At 38.2% G+C, this 14179-nt stretch overlaps 1 protein-coding gene across 5 annotated transcripts in view; it reads right to left on the bottom strand.

Annotated features, from left to right (window-relative positions):
• KLHL32 (kelch-like family member 32) overlaps window positions 1-14179 on the bottom strand; it is a 214394-nt gene that overhangs the window by 19702 nt on the left and 180513 nt on the right. For 4 of the 5 annotated variants that reach the window (XM_012661853.1, XM_012661855.1, XM_012661852.1 and 1 more), the window contains one exon: window positions 5616-6342. The exons of the other annotated variant lie outside the window; for it this stretch is intronic. In XM_012661853.1, coding sequence (XP_012517307.1) covers window positions 5616-6342 — 727 coding nt within the window. The remainder of the gene's footprint in view (window positions 1-5615; window positions 6343-14179) is intronic. 5 annotated transcript variants of the gene reach the window in all.

Genomic DNA, 14179 nt, shown 5'->3' with positions numbered 1-14179 from the left:
GGGCATGGTGGCACATGCCTGTAGTCCAAGGTACTCGGGAGGCTGAGGCAGGAGGATCATTTGAGCCCAGAAGTTTGAGGTTGCTGTGAGCTAGGATGATGCCACGGCACTCTAGCCTGGGCAACACAGTAAGAATCTGTCCCCCCCCCCAAAAAAAAGATTTAATTCTTCATGGACTTTCCAGTTCACTATAAACTTTTAAGTGAATGTGTCAAGTTATCTAGCTCCAAACCTAGTCAGGTGGCTTCCTCACATGATGGCTGCCTCCAGGGGCAACAAATAGGCATTCTCTTTTTTATTTGCTCCCACAACACACATTCTTTTCCCTCTCCTTCCAGTAGGGTCCTCTGGGCTACCTGCAGCCAAAAAACCTTCCAACATGAGTGAATTCAAGGATCTATCTTCTCCAATTCTCTTCTGAGCACCACCAAAAAATGGGACAGAAACTTACAAATGGGGCCACTATAATTTTGTGGTTTCCAATCTTAGTGTGGGCTCTGAACATCTAATTTTAACCTGTCAGTTCCCTCTCTGTTTTCTCTCAGAGACTTTTCCAAGGTCACTCTCCACAGGCCCTCTACCTAGTCCCAAAGTGGCACAATCTCAACAGACCACTCTGTTTCTCACTTGAATCCATCAACAAGGAAAGTTCTTGGTTCCTGCCCCTCACCTGTGAGATTACCTAGGTCCACACCCATTATTATCTCCTCCCCTCAAGGCTTGGAGCTTGAGGGATCCCTTTCGTCTTGGGTTCAAGACCTGACCCCTTCCCCAACTCCCTCCTGCCTGTTCGCGGGATTCTGTGTTTGTTGTCAATATTGTATCATTGGAACTTATCACCATTCCTGGCATCTGGGAGATGCTCTCAGAATTTACCAACCAAATGGATGCCCCTTTTCCCTACACCTTCAATTTTAATCTCTTTTTTCCCTTATCTACAAATTTGCTTAATGTACTTGTATCTTTAAACAAAAAAATCCTTCCTTTGACATTGAATTTCCTCTTCTAGGAAAGTTTAAATAGCACCTTTGTTCATGAGTATTAAACTAAGACAGCCTTTATCCCAACTTCTTCCTCACTTCCCAATCACACCTTAAACTACTATATTCTGGTTTCCACCTTCTTCCACTCCCCTGAAACTACTTGCACTAAAGTTTTCCTGACTGAAACATGAAGTGGAAATACTATAGACTTTGATGTCCCTGTGGTACTGGACAGCTCTCACTTACTGTACCCTTCTTTTTTGGTACTGGTTTCAGTCACACTCCTCCTCCTCTGACTTTGCCCATCCCACATTCCCAGGCTCCTTCCTCAGTTCCCCTCACCCTGCACCCTCCTTGCTGGTGTTTCTCGACCTTTTGCTCTTGTCCTCTTTCCACACAATCTTGGGTGCCCATCTGTATGTATCCTTACTCTCTCTACCTCCTCCTCATGTTATCTCACTTATATGTACTCTACGAAACTCAAGGCAAGGTCTTCTCTTTGAGTTTGAGAGGAGGAGGTTTTGAGGAAAGTGAGGAAGTCAGAGCCAGTGAAGGAGAGGGAAGAGGGAGTGGGGACAGAGTATAGAGAGGGCTGCGAGTGCCACTGTGCTGATGAGCTAGGTATATACCCATACCAAGCCCTTCTGCTAACTATCTTCCCCACAAGGGCTCAGGATCAGGTGTGATTGGGAAATGAGGAAGAAGTTGGGATAAAGACTGTCTTAGTTTAATACTCATGAACAAAGGTGCTATTTAAACTTCAAGGAGGACCTGAGGCCAAGTTAGGCTGGAGGTGCTACCTTCCATGCCCCCTGCAACAGTTACTCCCTGCTTTGCACTCTTTTGTACCTCGAAAAGACTTCTGTCATCACATGCTGTATTCTAATTACCTGTTTAAAAGTCTATCCCCTATACTATGCTCTGTGCCATTGCTCCAGCACTAGCCAGGAATAGGACTTAGAGAGATTTGGAACTTTGTTCAGCGTCTTGTGATTAGTAAGAGGTGGAGCAAGTTTCGTGTGTGTGTGTGTGTGTGTGTGTGTGTGTGAGAGAGAGAGAGAGAGAGAGAGAGACCATAGCCTGTGATCTAAGCGCAACACAACCCAAGCCTCTGCCATGCCTGCTGTTAGTTCCCAATATTTTGTATATAATTTTTTAGATGTAAGAAAAATAATATCTGCACAGACATGGTAAGATAAACCAATGATATTTTTAAAATATTAATGAAATTTTACATTGTTTTAATTGTAATGACTACTAGAAAAACCAAAGGTTTGAATAAATTAAAGTTATTTAAAATGGGGCAATGCAGGCTTCATATACATTTAATCAAGATGAAAATACACATAGCTTCTAGGGAGTTAAAGAAGCTTTAACAAATGTTCTTTCATTAATGAAATATCTGAAAAACTCTTTGATTGTCAGCTCCTAGAGGGCAGGAAGTGTGTTTGCTGAATTAATTTTATTTATCTGTGACCCAAGATTATATTTTGTAAGAATGTAGCTTTCCCAAGAGAATCAAGAAAGCACTAAATATTGCTTTTGAGTAAATGCAATAACATTTGCCTTATTTTTATAGTTTTAAAAACACTGATTTTGTGATTAGCCTCTCATTATCTTGCTGCCATTTGATAAAAATGGAAAAATAAGTTGCTCTTCAAAACAAGTTCAGGGTTAATTTTCCCTCAGTAAAAAAGTATCTTCTTGGTAGCTCACAAATTATACCTTACAACAGAGAGCACATATTTTAAAACATGGCTGTAGGATATTTAATGCTTATTTTACTTTGGTACTGTGAATTTCAAATCAAAATGGTATGGAACATTTGTGAACTGGGTCACAACGTCAAATGCTACAGGAACCTATACAATTTGACTGTTTCCGACATTTTAAATTAAATGCTAGTGGGTACATACATACAGCCTGATTTTCTTAATTTCTCCCTGCTTGTCACACTTTAAAAACTATGGACAGGTTTCAAGATGTCCTGATCATGAAACAGACGGGAAAAAGGAGATGTCGGAAATGTTGAGTCTCTAAAGAAACATTCATTTTGTGTTCTATGGAACAGAACTAAGCCCCTAAATCCACACTCTATAATCCATACTACCTCCACCCCAGGCAAAGCTTGCAAAATACCAGAAAGATGCCAATGCCCAATCCCCCATCAATTAAATCAGAAATACTTGATTATTTGGTAAAGGATGAGGAATAGCCTCAAACATTTTCATCTGCTCCAATAAATCAAGTTAACGCTTCTAAATCAGTGATAGGCAGGGTGAAATATACCTGTCTTTTTGTTAAGGGGCCCATTAGCAAACCTAGTCACCCCTCCCTATTCATGGTTAGATTCACAATTGATTTATTATAAGCTGGGCCTGAGGAAAGAGGCAGACGACTGATAGTATTAGAAATGTCACTGGCGATTTCCTCTTCTTTCCAATTAAAGATATTGTACTGTACACAGGAAAGTGAGTTTCTCATCTCAAGTACACAGTAGGGAGAAACAAACCTGAGAAAATTGTGATTGTTTTCATTAAGTCTGGTTAACACAGGCAGCATACATTAGTACAAAAGGAGAACAAAGAAAATGTATTTCCTTTCACAGTAGGAGAAAAACAAAGTGAGACAGCAATAAGATCTGTAATAAGTTGATAGACTTAATAAAATGGAAAAGGAAACATATAGACCCATATTGAAAGGGAAGTCAGCTTGATTCCAGGATGACAGATCTAGCCAGTCTCAGATGAGCTTCTGTGCTTTCTTAAGGCCTCGCTGAAGAAGGTATTAAGTAGTCATATCTTTTAGATTATGTAAGGGAAAGTGCAACATTTTTTTACAAGTTAGTTTTAAAGCTAAAGCCATAAGAAATACTTATTAAAATATTTATGAGAAATTCATACAAAATTTAGAAAATAATGCAAAATTTAGGAATATATACATTAACAATATATGAAACTAAATGAATCAATGGAAGGAATGTAAATTGGGAGACGACATAAATTGCATTCATTTCATAAATCCATCATTATTTTGTTATCCAAGGCAAGTACAGATCTGTTCCTTCTATTAGCAGAGAGTTATTTGCTGCCTACTTTAAAGTACCACAGCAAAGCTAACAGGCGGTTATTTTCTTAACTGTTGAAATATATTTTTTAAGAAAAAGGAACAGTCACTAGATAAATGAGGTCTTAATTCAAATATATCTACATATACTAACATACACACATATTCCTAATATTTATTTGGAATACAGAACCAATAACTGTTGGGTCCACCTCATTTGTCCTCTGCCTTCGTTAGTCCTAGTCTTAACTTCATTCATTAATTTATTGAGCACTTAAACCCTGACGTGAGCTAGGTTTCATCACTTAAAATCAGCAAATCGACAATAATTAAGATGTCACCCAGAGAAGCTGAGACTGTGACTATCTCCCTGGTTATTGAGGACAGGACACAAAAAAAAAAACAGGCAGAGTCCAGATGAATTTAGTTTAAATGCAAGGGAGAATTTTGTCAGAGTAGGTATTAAAAAACTAGAGATGATTATTGAGGAAAGCTGAGAAGCCTTCGAAGGTATACTTAAACGTGATTTATTTCTTCTAAGTTAAGAAACATCAAAGTTATCCTTAATATTTAAGTTATTTGGCCTTTCTATTCCTCTTTGGCCTTGATGACACAGAAATCCAACAAGTTCCATTTGGGTTACAAAATGAGTATCCTCCAACCAAGAGAAGGTACAACTTTCTTCCCCCATAGGAAACCCTTTCAAAGGGGAACACTTCAGACCTTTCTCCTCACAGGTTGATAATGTGATGGTGATAACATATCCTTCAAATACTCCTTCTGTACAAGCAAAAAGGCAGCCAAGATGGATGAGTGGGGGTATGCAGGTGTAGATGAAACAAGATCGGCAAGGAGTGGATAACTGTTAAATCTGGGCTCGGGGTACATGGGGTTCATTTTCCTAGCCATTCTTTTTCTATAATCAATGACATTTTTTAAAAAAGACAAAAAGTTAATAATAGAGCTCAAACGGTACCCCCAAATAATCAGCAAAAGCGGGAAAGTAAACAGGAATGAAGAATTAGGATGGCATGAGTAACGACTATGCACAGATAATACAAAACTTTGTTTTAGTAACTTAAATCCCTTCCCTCAATGCACAGCATAGCTATTACCTGGATATATACCATTGCTATACCTAGCAAAATGGATTTACTGGGCTTTAACTTTTTCTGCCTTACCTTTGATGAGACAGCTCCTCGCCAGGCAGCCAAGGGTGAAATAAAAAGCAAAGGACCTAGATAAACCACAAGTTGTGCAATACAATCCACGAATAATCAAGAGCTGACACTAGAAGGTTTGGTAGAAAAACAGGTGTGATGAACCATAATTTCCTTCTTGAATTTGTACTCCACTACTCACTCAGAAAGTCACAGAAAGCCCCATTCTTTCCAATTACATTGTTCCCTAGAGTAGGTGCTCAATAAATGAATGTTAATTAGCTAAAACACCATGCCTGGCTCAATCTTTCAATTACACATGGCCACACTACCAAAGCCTCACTTTTAAATTTATACCATAAGGAAAGTGTTTTTTGATAAATCCAACATATGAGGCATGTTCTACCTGATATCCAAAGAAGACCATCAGCCACATATCCAGCATGACATGAAAGGGATCTGTCAAAGGACTGAACAAAAGTCCATTTGTTCTTCTTGGGGCAATATCGCTCAACTGTAGGCAGGACCTGGCGCAGTTCATTTCTGCCCCCAACCGCATAGAGGTATTCATCCATGGCACCTAGCACAAAATGCTCCCGGCAGTTTTTCATGGGTGCTATCTCTGCCCAGGAATTACTGCGGGGGTCATAGCGACATGCAGTCCTCACGGCACACGTCCGGCCACTGGCGTGCTCAACTTCCCCCCCTGCTACAAACAGGAAGTCCCCCATGACTGCCACGCAATGGTGGCTCCTTCCCACAGGCATGGGCGCCAGCTCACTCCAGTTGGCAATGGCAGCTATGAGAGCATTCTCCTGATCAACAGGATTGAAGTACCGAAGTTCCTTCACTTTACAGACCTCACGCTTTTTCCCACCAATGATATACAGAGTGTCTGACTGGAACCGTGGTTTGGTCCTGCAAGTCTGCCAGACGGGCTGTGCATAGATGCTCTGGTGGTATTCCAGGGCCTCATTGACCAGGGCTGTTGCAGTCTCACTTGCTTGGACGAGGGGGTGGGACAGGGCAACTGTATGGAGGGTATCCACATCCATTAGGCCAAAGCGGATGTACTGCAGGAGCTCATCCATGTACTGGTAATGGCAGTTGTGCTCCAGCCACCTCACGGCTAGCTAAAACAGACGGAAGCGAGATGAGAGAAGATACAAAGGTAAGAAACAGCAAACACAATGGCACATAGGCAGGTCAACTGTATTCTCTCAGACACGTACTAATATAATTTTTCTTATAAACAGTGTAACTGGAATATTTCATTACCCAGGTGAGGAACGTTTTTTTCTCTATCAGCAAAGACACAAAAGAACTCAAGACATTGCTGGAGGGGTTAGGAACGATGCAAAGCAACACAGACTGGGGCTTAACATACCATTTGGGATGAACAATAATTGCTTTTCAAAGAAGGAAAATACTGTTGTGAAACAGCCTGTTCCCTTAAGTTTTGTGCATAAGAGGCCTTGGTACATCCCACCACCAGGAAATGTCAACATGGGCAGTGTCTTCACAGCTCAAGTAAAATACGTCAACCCATGAGTCAAGGTGCTGTATCAGTATGAGTAAGGTAAGAAAATATGTGATCATCTGAGACTACAGGGTGTACTTGAGAGAAAATCAATACGACACTAGTAGAATGATTTAGAAAGAAAAAAGACTCCCCTCCGCCTCTTGGTAGGTACAACAGTCTGGAAACAAGAGAAGAAAAAGGAATCTTGCAACCTATAAATTTTATTTTTTATTTCTCAATTAGTTTTCACCTTGAAGACCATTGTTCCTTGCACATGTAAGATTCTGGCAATTTGTTAGAGTCATGTTCACAAAAACAGGATACAGAGTGGATTATCTTTCTATTATGGATGCAAAAGCAGAATATAATCCTAACCTTTTTATTTCCCCTTCCAGATATCTTTCAAGAAGGAAAAACGGAAAAACTTTTGGCTACAGGCAAAGAGAATTTCTTAAAAACTAAAGTAGGTACATTAAGTCATAAGTAATAAAATTAAATAATATTTTTAAAATACCATCAAAAAAACTCAATTCACTTATGGGACACCTGAAGTAATTTAATTAATGTGGCTTAATATTTCAGTTGAACAAACCTTCCCACACTTCAGCATAAAGAAGTATATCTAACCTCCAATCAATATATTTGATATGAATTATTCTTATCAGCACCTATATTAAACTAGGTCTCCTAGACAATATAAATGTGTCTCTGAAGGAATTAGCAAGGGAAAAAAGCAATGAATTAGAATATTAAATTGTTTTATTTGCTTTCTGACCCATGGAATTGGGGTTCGGGGCTTCCCTGTTGAGATGAAGCGTATCACTGGGGGAAAGGAAGTCTACTGTGGGAGGGAGAAGGAAATGTGATGTCCTCAGACCATTGCTCCTTGGCAAACACAAGCTGGGTCCATCCTGCTAAAAAAAAATCACTAAACTCTCTGAGGCATTACATGATTTCAGAATTTCTGCAGCCATTTGACAAATGGCTCCAAAAAGGCCAGGTGCACTTTGGGCTTGTCTTTTTAGCTTTCTGAATGAAATGAATAAAGGAAGTGAATCCACATCTGACACATTGTGAATTTTATCTCCTAATGAATCATAGCGTGAAGAGAAATGAAAAGAGAATGTCACTAGGTTTCAAGGAGGCAGACACTGTGAAGTGGCCCACTCTAGATGTTTTTCTAGAAGGTTGCATTTTCTATTTAAATAAGAAACATACCAACCTGAGGGGGGGAAAGTATTCATGTGTGGTAATATCAGCAATAATCAAAGATATTGCAAAAGAAAAATGTCATTCATCAACTACCCAGTCTCTACCAGAAGTGGAGAGAGCTCTCGCAAGTAGCATCCTAGATTTTCTCTACCCTTATTTGAGAAGTTTCAAGAGATGGGGTTCTAATTATTTTGGGGGAGATAATTCAACAACTTGATAAATGATGTTCCATTCTTTGCCCACAGTGCTTTCAAAAGTTCTCAGGGATAAAATCATCCTGCTCAAGGTCATTTCTTATGCACCAAGTAAAATTTTCTGAAGCATAATCTTTGATATTGCTCTTAATTTAATCAAGTAATTCTGGCTGATATTGCTTTGCTCTGTAACCAATTTCTTGGCATCCTTATATCCCTATAGTTCTGCACCTTTCAGATAGATAGTACGGGAAACAGCACTGGAGAAACATTAGATAAATATCCACGTCTCCATAGCTTGGTTTTATAGCATAGTGCTGCCCATTTAATTATTTTTCTCTGTCCTCATAAATCAGTTCTTCCTATGCCATAATCAATCTTCTAGCCCATCTCCAAACACTCTCTGGTATATCTTTATCTTTCTAGCAAACAGTGTCACTAACTGCATGAGAGGTACACAAGCCTCAACTATGCTCTACTTTAAAGGAAATCTCTAACCAATCAAACTGGCAATGGAACAGTGACCACTGTGATCCATTACTGATTAACTTCCGGCTTTCTCTCTACTGTCACCCCACGTCATAGGTACCATGATGCTTTATGTTCAATTTCTTCAAATACTATGTATTACAGCATATTTTGTGCATATATGTTAGTTTGCATTTTCTGGGATAATTTTTACTTCATTTCCTTCCAATATTTCCAACTTCCTCACAAATTTCATATAATTTTTACACTTTTATCATTTATTGTTATTTTCAGACTACCTAAATCCTACATACTTGTTGGGTTTATCTTTACTCCAGATCAAAAGTGAATGTAATTTACAAGGAACCACCCTGCTATCACCTTCAAACTTTACATGTGCATGAGTTACCTGGGGTTTCTGGTCAAAATGCAGGCTCTGACTCAGCAGGCGGGAAAGGGGAGCATGCGGAGTGCATTTCTAACAAGCTCCTATCAGAGGTGGGAATCCGTGGCCTTGGGGACACACATGGCCTTCTGGATCCTTGAGTGTGGCCTTTTGACTGAATCCAAATTTTACAGAACAAATCCTTTTAATAAACAAAGGACCTAGGTGATGCATATGCCCGTGGACCACACTTTGAATAGGAAGGTTTTAGAGAGATTTCCATTTGTGAAACAGTATTCTCAGACCATGCTATCTGAATTTAGGTACTTCAAGAAGCTGCACTAACTGTTCCATCCACTAGGGTAAATTGCTGCCTTATTAGTGTAAATTAAGCCTGTTGTTTCAAATTTAAGAAGGTATAAATCAATAAAGTCTACATAATGCAATCATTAAGATATAGAATGCCTAATTAGCTTACTATTGTGGGTAAGATAGCGTATTTTGAGACCCTGGTTCTATAGGGCTTATAAATCAATGGCTGATTTTGGTAACATAAAGTCATATAAACACTCTGTACTTTTGCTTTTGCAACAATAAATAAATAAATGTAAAAGTGTTACTGTGCTGTTTTTACCTTCATAAAAATGTAAAGGAGAAAAACTACTGAAACCATGGATAACTCCTGTTTATTCAAATAACGAAAGAAATAGCAGAGAAAATTTAAAACAATGGGCTGCTTCAAAATCATTTCCATGCTGTGAACCTCACCAGAGCACTATTTACTGTCATGCTAAATTAGGGGCAAGGTGGTGAGGGGCATCCTGGAGCCCATTTAAGGGGTTTAGTGACTGTAGTAAGCAGAAGGCTGATTCATCACTGAGACATCATGGAACCCAAAGATGACAGCTTTGTAGTGTATTTTGATGCTGAGGCTTGAAAAAGGTTATTCTGGGAGCTGGTGGCCTTTAAAATAATGACACTACACTGAGAAAGCATAATTCAAAGGAGGCTGAAATCCTATTCTATCTTATTTATTCTGTTATATCTATATCCCCATCATCCCAAATTCTAGCATTTAATGGGGAAGAAAATGGAGTACGTAGCCTTTTTTTTTTTTTTTTGAGACAGGGTCTCACTCTGTCACCCTGGCTAGAGAGCAGTGGCGTCATCATAGTTCACAGCAACCTCAAATTCCTGGGTTCAAGCTATCCTCCTGCCTCAGCCTCCCAAGTGGCTGGGACTACAGGAACATGCCACCATGCCCCATTAATTTTTCTATTTTTTGTAGAGATGTGGTCTTGCTCTTGCTCAGGCTGCTCTCAAACTCCTGACCTCAAGCAATCCTACTGCCTCAGTCTCCCAGAGTGTTAGGATTATAGGCATGAGCCACCGTGCCCAGCCTAAAGTCTTGTCTTCCATCTTTTTGGTGACAAAGCAAAGAACAGTGGAAAAGAAATTACAGATTCAGTTTGAGAGGGCACTACAAAGAGTGCTTAGAAAACAGTGTCATTAGGTGAGAGGTTTCCTAAACCATCTGAAACATGGTCGACCTTCACCTCCAAGTACAACAGGAGATCTCCCAAGCACCCTGCCTGATCCAATTCATCTGACCACAATGGAGAATTGTTCCTTCCTAAAAGGAGCATTAGCTACAGCTTAATCCAACTTCAACTCATCTCATTCTCAGATCTTTGATAAGAATGTTGCCTGGCCCACGGTGGGCTATAAATATTTGTTGCATAACTAAAAAATTCTTTACAATTGTTGTTAGGCTATTTTTCATATTTCTCTTGAGCAAATGATATCAATTCTTTTAATCTCCTTTACATATTTATTTATCTGTCACAGGCTCCAGTTTCCTATTTTATTATCTCACCTTTACGGCTTTCCTATAAGGCCTTTACAGGCTTTCAAACTCCATATTACTGCATGTAATGCATTGGACTTAGATATATAAACCCCTGTTGCCCTCCCTCACATGCCTGGTGCTGGCCACCTCTATTTGAGATTCCTGCAGGCAATGAGCATTTTAGTCTTTTAAGCCTTTGAATAAATAATAAAAGATTTGGGTAAGAAGAAACGTTAGAATCCATTTGGCTCAAACTTCTCAATTTTACAAATGGAAATCAAATCCAGACAAGTTAACTGATTTAACCCAAGTCATGCAACTAATTAGCAGCAAAACTGAAACTAGAAACACAGTTTTTAAATTATACAATGTATTTCTCCACTATATCACCTTCTCATTATTCTTCCATAAATAATTATTTTAAGGTAAAATCCAGGCAAATACACTCAAGTTGAAACATAACTTCTGTATTCTCTATTAGAAAAATAAAGTCTGTTTTTAAAATAAGTAAGCTTTGCTTCAGGATAGGTCGGCAATATTTTTCAATGAGTCTCATTCATGAATTTACTTCAGAAATAAAGAACATTTATTTAATGGTACCAAAAGAGTTTATAATTAAAGAACAAATATTTAGAAGAAAGGACAGGTCTTGAGTCTTCAATTATTGTTTGACTTTTTATGGGAATATGTATTTTAATTCTAGGTTGTTCCTTGTTACATAAACCTGACAAAGATATACAGAAAAGATAATCCCTCTCCTTTAGGTTTCTCAGCATAGCCTCACTGAGTGCTATGCTACAGAGTAGAATATGTGATATATATAAACATAATAGTATATAATCCTAAATTCTACACATGTTCTAGTTCAATTGCCATATGTAATTTTCTTATATGTATTTCAGAAATATATCAATTATAGAAACAAATGTTATATTCCTAACATTATCAAGTCCTCAAGTTGTGAACCAAATTCCTTTAACTCTTCATGTCAAACACACTCAGCTGAAGCCACCATTTTGAAATCTAAAATTCCTGATCCTTTTAAAGAAGTGGATGTTCTGAAGTCTAACTCTGCTTATACATATCCATATATGTGTCTACTATACAATGTGACCCCAAAGCAATGGCGACATAATAAAAAATCTTATTTTCAAATTTCCATAAACACTAATTATGAAATCTCAAACCCAGAATACACATCAATGCACTCTTCCATAGAATTATCTTCATATCTTGTAAATAGTTATATATGTGTGTATACACACACACACATGCTCTTAAAAAGCAGTTTCTAGCCGGGCACAGTGGCACATGCCTGTAGACCCCACTACTCAGGAGGCTGAGGCAGCAGAATTGCTTGAGCCCAGCCTGGGCAACTTAGTAAGACCCAGTCTCTTAAAATCAAAAACAAAACAAAACAAAAAACAAAAACAGGTTCTCATCAGATGATTAATCAAATCTTTTTAAGCCTCACTAACAAAAGATAAAGTGCTTATGACATTGTCTTAAAGTAATAACTATTTTGTAGGCTTGGTCTACAAATACTCTTTTTTACTGAAAAGCATGTTCTTATCACAGAAGTCATCAGCCAGAGCTGAGCAAGTAATGACAGGTATTTTCACTCGTAGTCTTATTCTGCCCCTTGGCCAGGGCAGCTATAATTATTCTCCTATTTAAAATCTGGTTGTAGACAGCTCTGCTAAAGGTGTACACTGAGTCCTCCCTTTTGCAGGAGCCCATGCTGTGAAGTTACAAGTGTCTGTATTCTTGCCTGCCTTATCCCATTGAGATACGCCAGGGTACCAGTCTCCCCACTGTGCCCGGAAGGCAGCATAAATTCCACACTTCTGCAAACTCTCAAGGGGACAAAGGAAGGGCACAGGAGCACATCAACAACTGACTTTCCTGAACCTCCACCAAAAAGTAGCGCATGTTAAAGAGCTTGGCAACAAGGAGTGGGAAGTCAGGGAAATGTGTTTTAATAGAATGAATAATGATGCACAGACTGAATTTTTCTAAGTATTAGTATAGAGTATTTTGCATGCTTTCTATCTTCTAACCCACGTCCTCAAAGGGAAGTTCAGTGATCACTACATATTAAAGTATACAATTTTATGTTATTTTATAATGTCCTGAATTCTAATAGACACAAAACTTTAGCATGTTAACCTTTTAATAGTACATAGTTTCTTTATATTAAAAATGTGGAAAGTTTCCTTAATGCAAGTGAACAGTTATTGAAATTTGCCATGTAATACTACATGGAAGCATGCCTTTAACATGAGTCAGATAAGGTCCAAATAATGATATATTAAGACAGAATAATGACTGTCACAGAAAGCAAAGCATATATTAATAAATAAATGCACCAAATCTTATAGTCATATTCTCTTAAGATCAAATGAAACATTCAGTTCAAAAAGACAACATCCCCATAAAATCCAGAAGCATCAGAAACAAGGGACACAGGATTGGAGCATTTTCTTCTACCAGAACAATGAAAATGTTACCATGGAGGAATATTAAAAATTATAGCATTGTTCACTTGAGTGCTATAATTAAAATTGTGTCAACATTTTGCTTGTAAAACAGATTTTTCAAGGGAGGTTGCACATTAACCATTATAGCTGACTACAGACTTACATAAGATGCATAGGCTATTTTTCCCCTGTAAGAAATATATTTCAGTGAAATCAAATCTGATGAGGACCCAGGCTCACACTCTGTCAGAAAAAAAAAATGACTGATATCTAAAAGAATACTCAGTTTAGCAGATATGATAATAACATATATTTTTTCATTGTTCATTAAAACTTTATGAAGTTGGGAGATAGATAAGTACCCTTACTTCCACCTCTAACATAAGATTTGTGCAAAAGATTTGTGCTTTTTATACGTGTTTTTAAAAGTACATACTGCAGAGCTCCAAAAGCAAAAATCCATTGAGGCTGAAGGTGTCTCTTTCCCATAGAGGGGAATAAACATATAGAACTGGGGGAACCACAATGAAAACCCCTCTGCGGCCTGCCACATGTAAATTCCAGATATTTAGGAGCGCAAATTAAAAGTGACCTGAATTGTCCTTTGGCTCAGTCTTACAACAAAACAGGATTTTTAAAAGGTAAATTGTATACAGATGAAGAGAAAATCAAGATAGGACAAGAGGTGAGGTCAGTATCCTGTGATAGTCTTTCTACCTGTGAGATTTGGCTACTAATTTGAGTTGATCTTTGAAAAGCTAATCAAAAAAAAAGCAACATGAATATATGGCTGAAGTTGTATGACAGTCTCTTTAACTTATAGGGTATATGTCACCTATGGATCTACCAAAAATATTTTA

Source organism: Propithecus coquereli, unplaced genomic scaffold (assembly GCF_000956105.1).
Source record: "Propithecus coquereli isolate 6110/MARCELLA unplaced genomic scaffold, Pcoq_1.0 Scaffold74, whole genome shotgun sequence".
NCBI classification, from domain to species: Eukaryota; Metazoa; Chordata; class Mammalia; order Primates; family Indriidae; genus Propithecus; species Propithecus coquereli.
The sequence above is the reverse complement of the archived record's forward strand: the minus strand, read 5'-3'. Positions and strand labels throughout refer to the sequence as shown.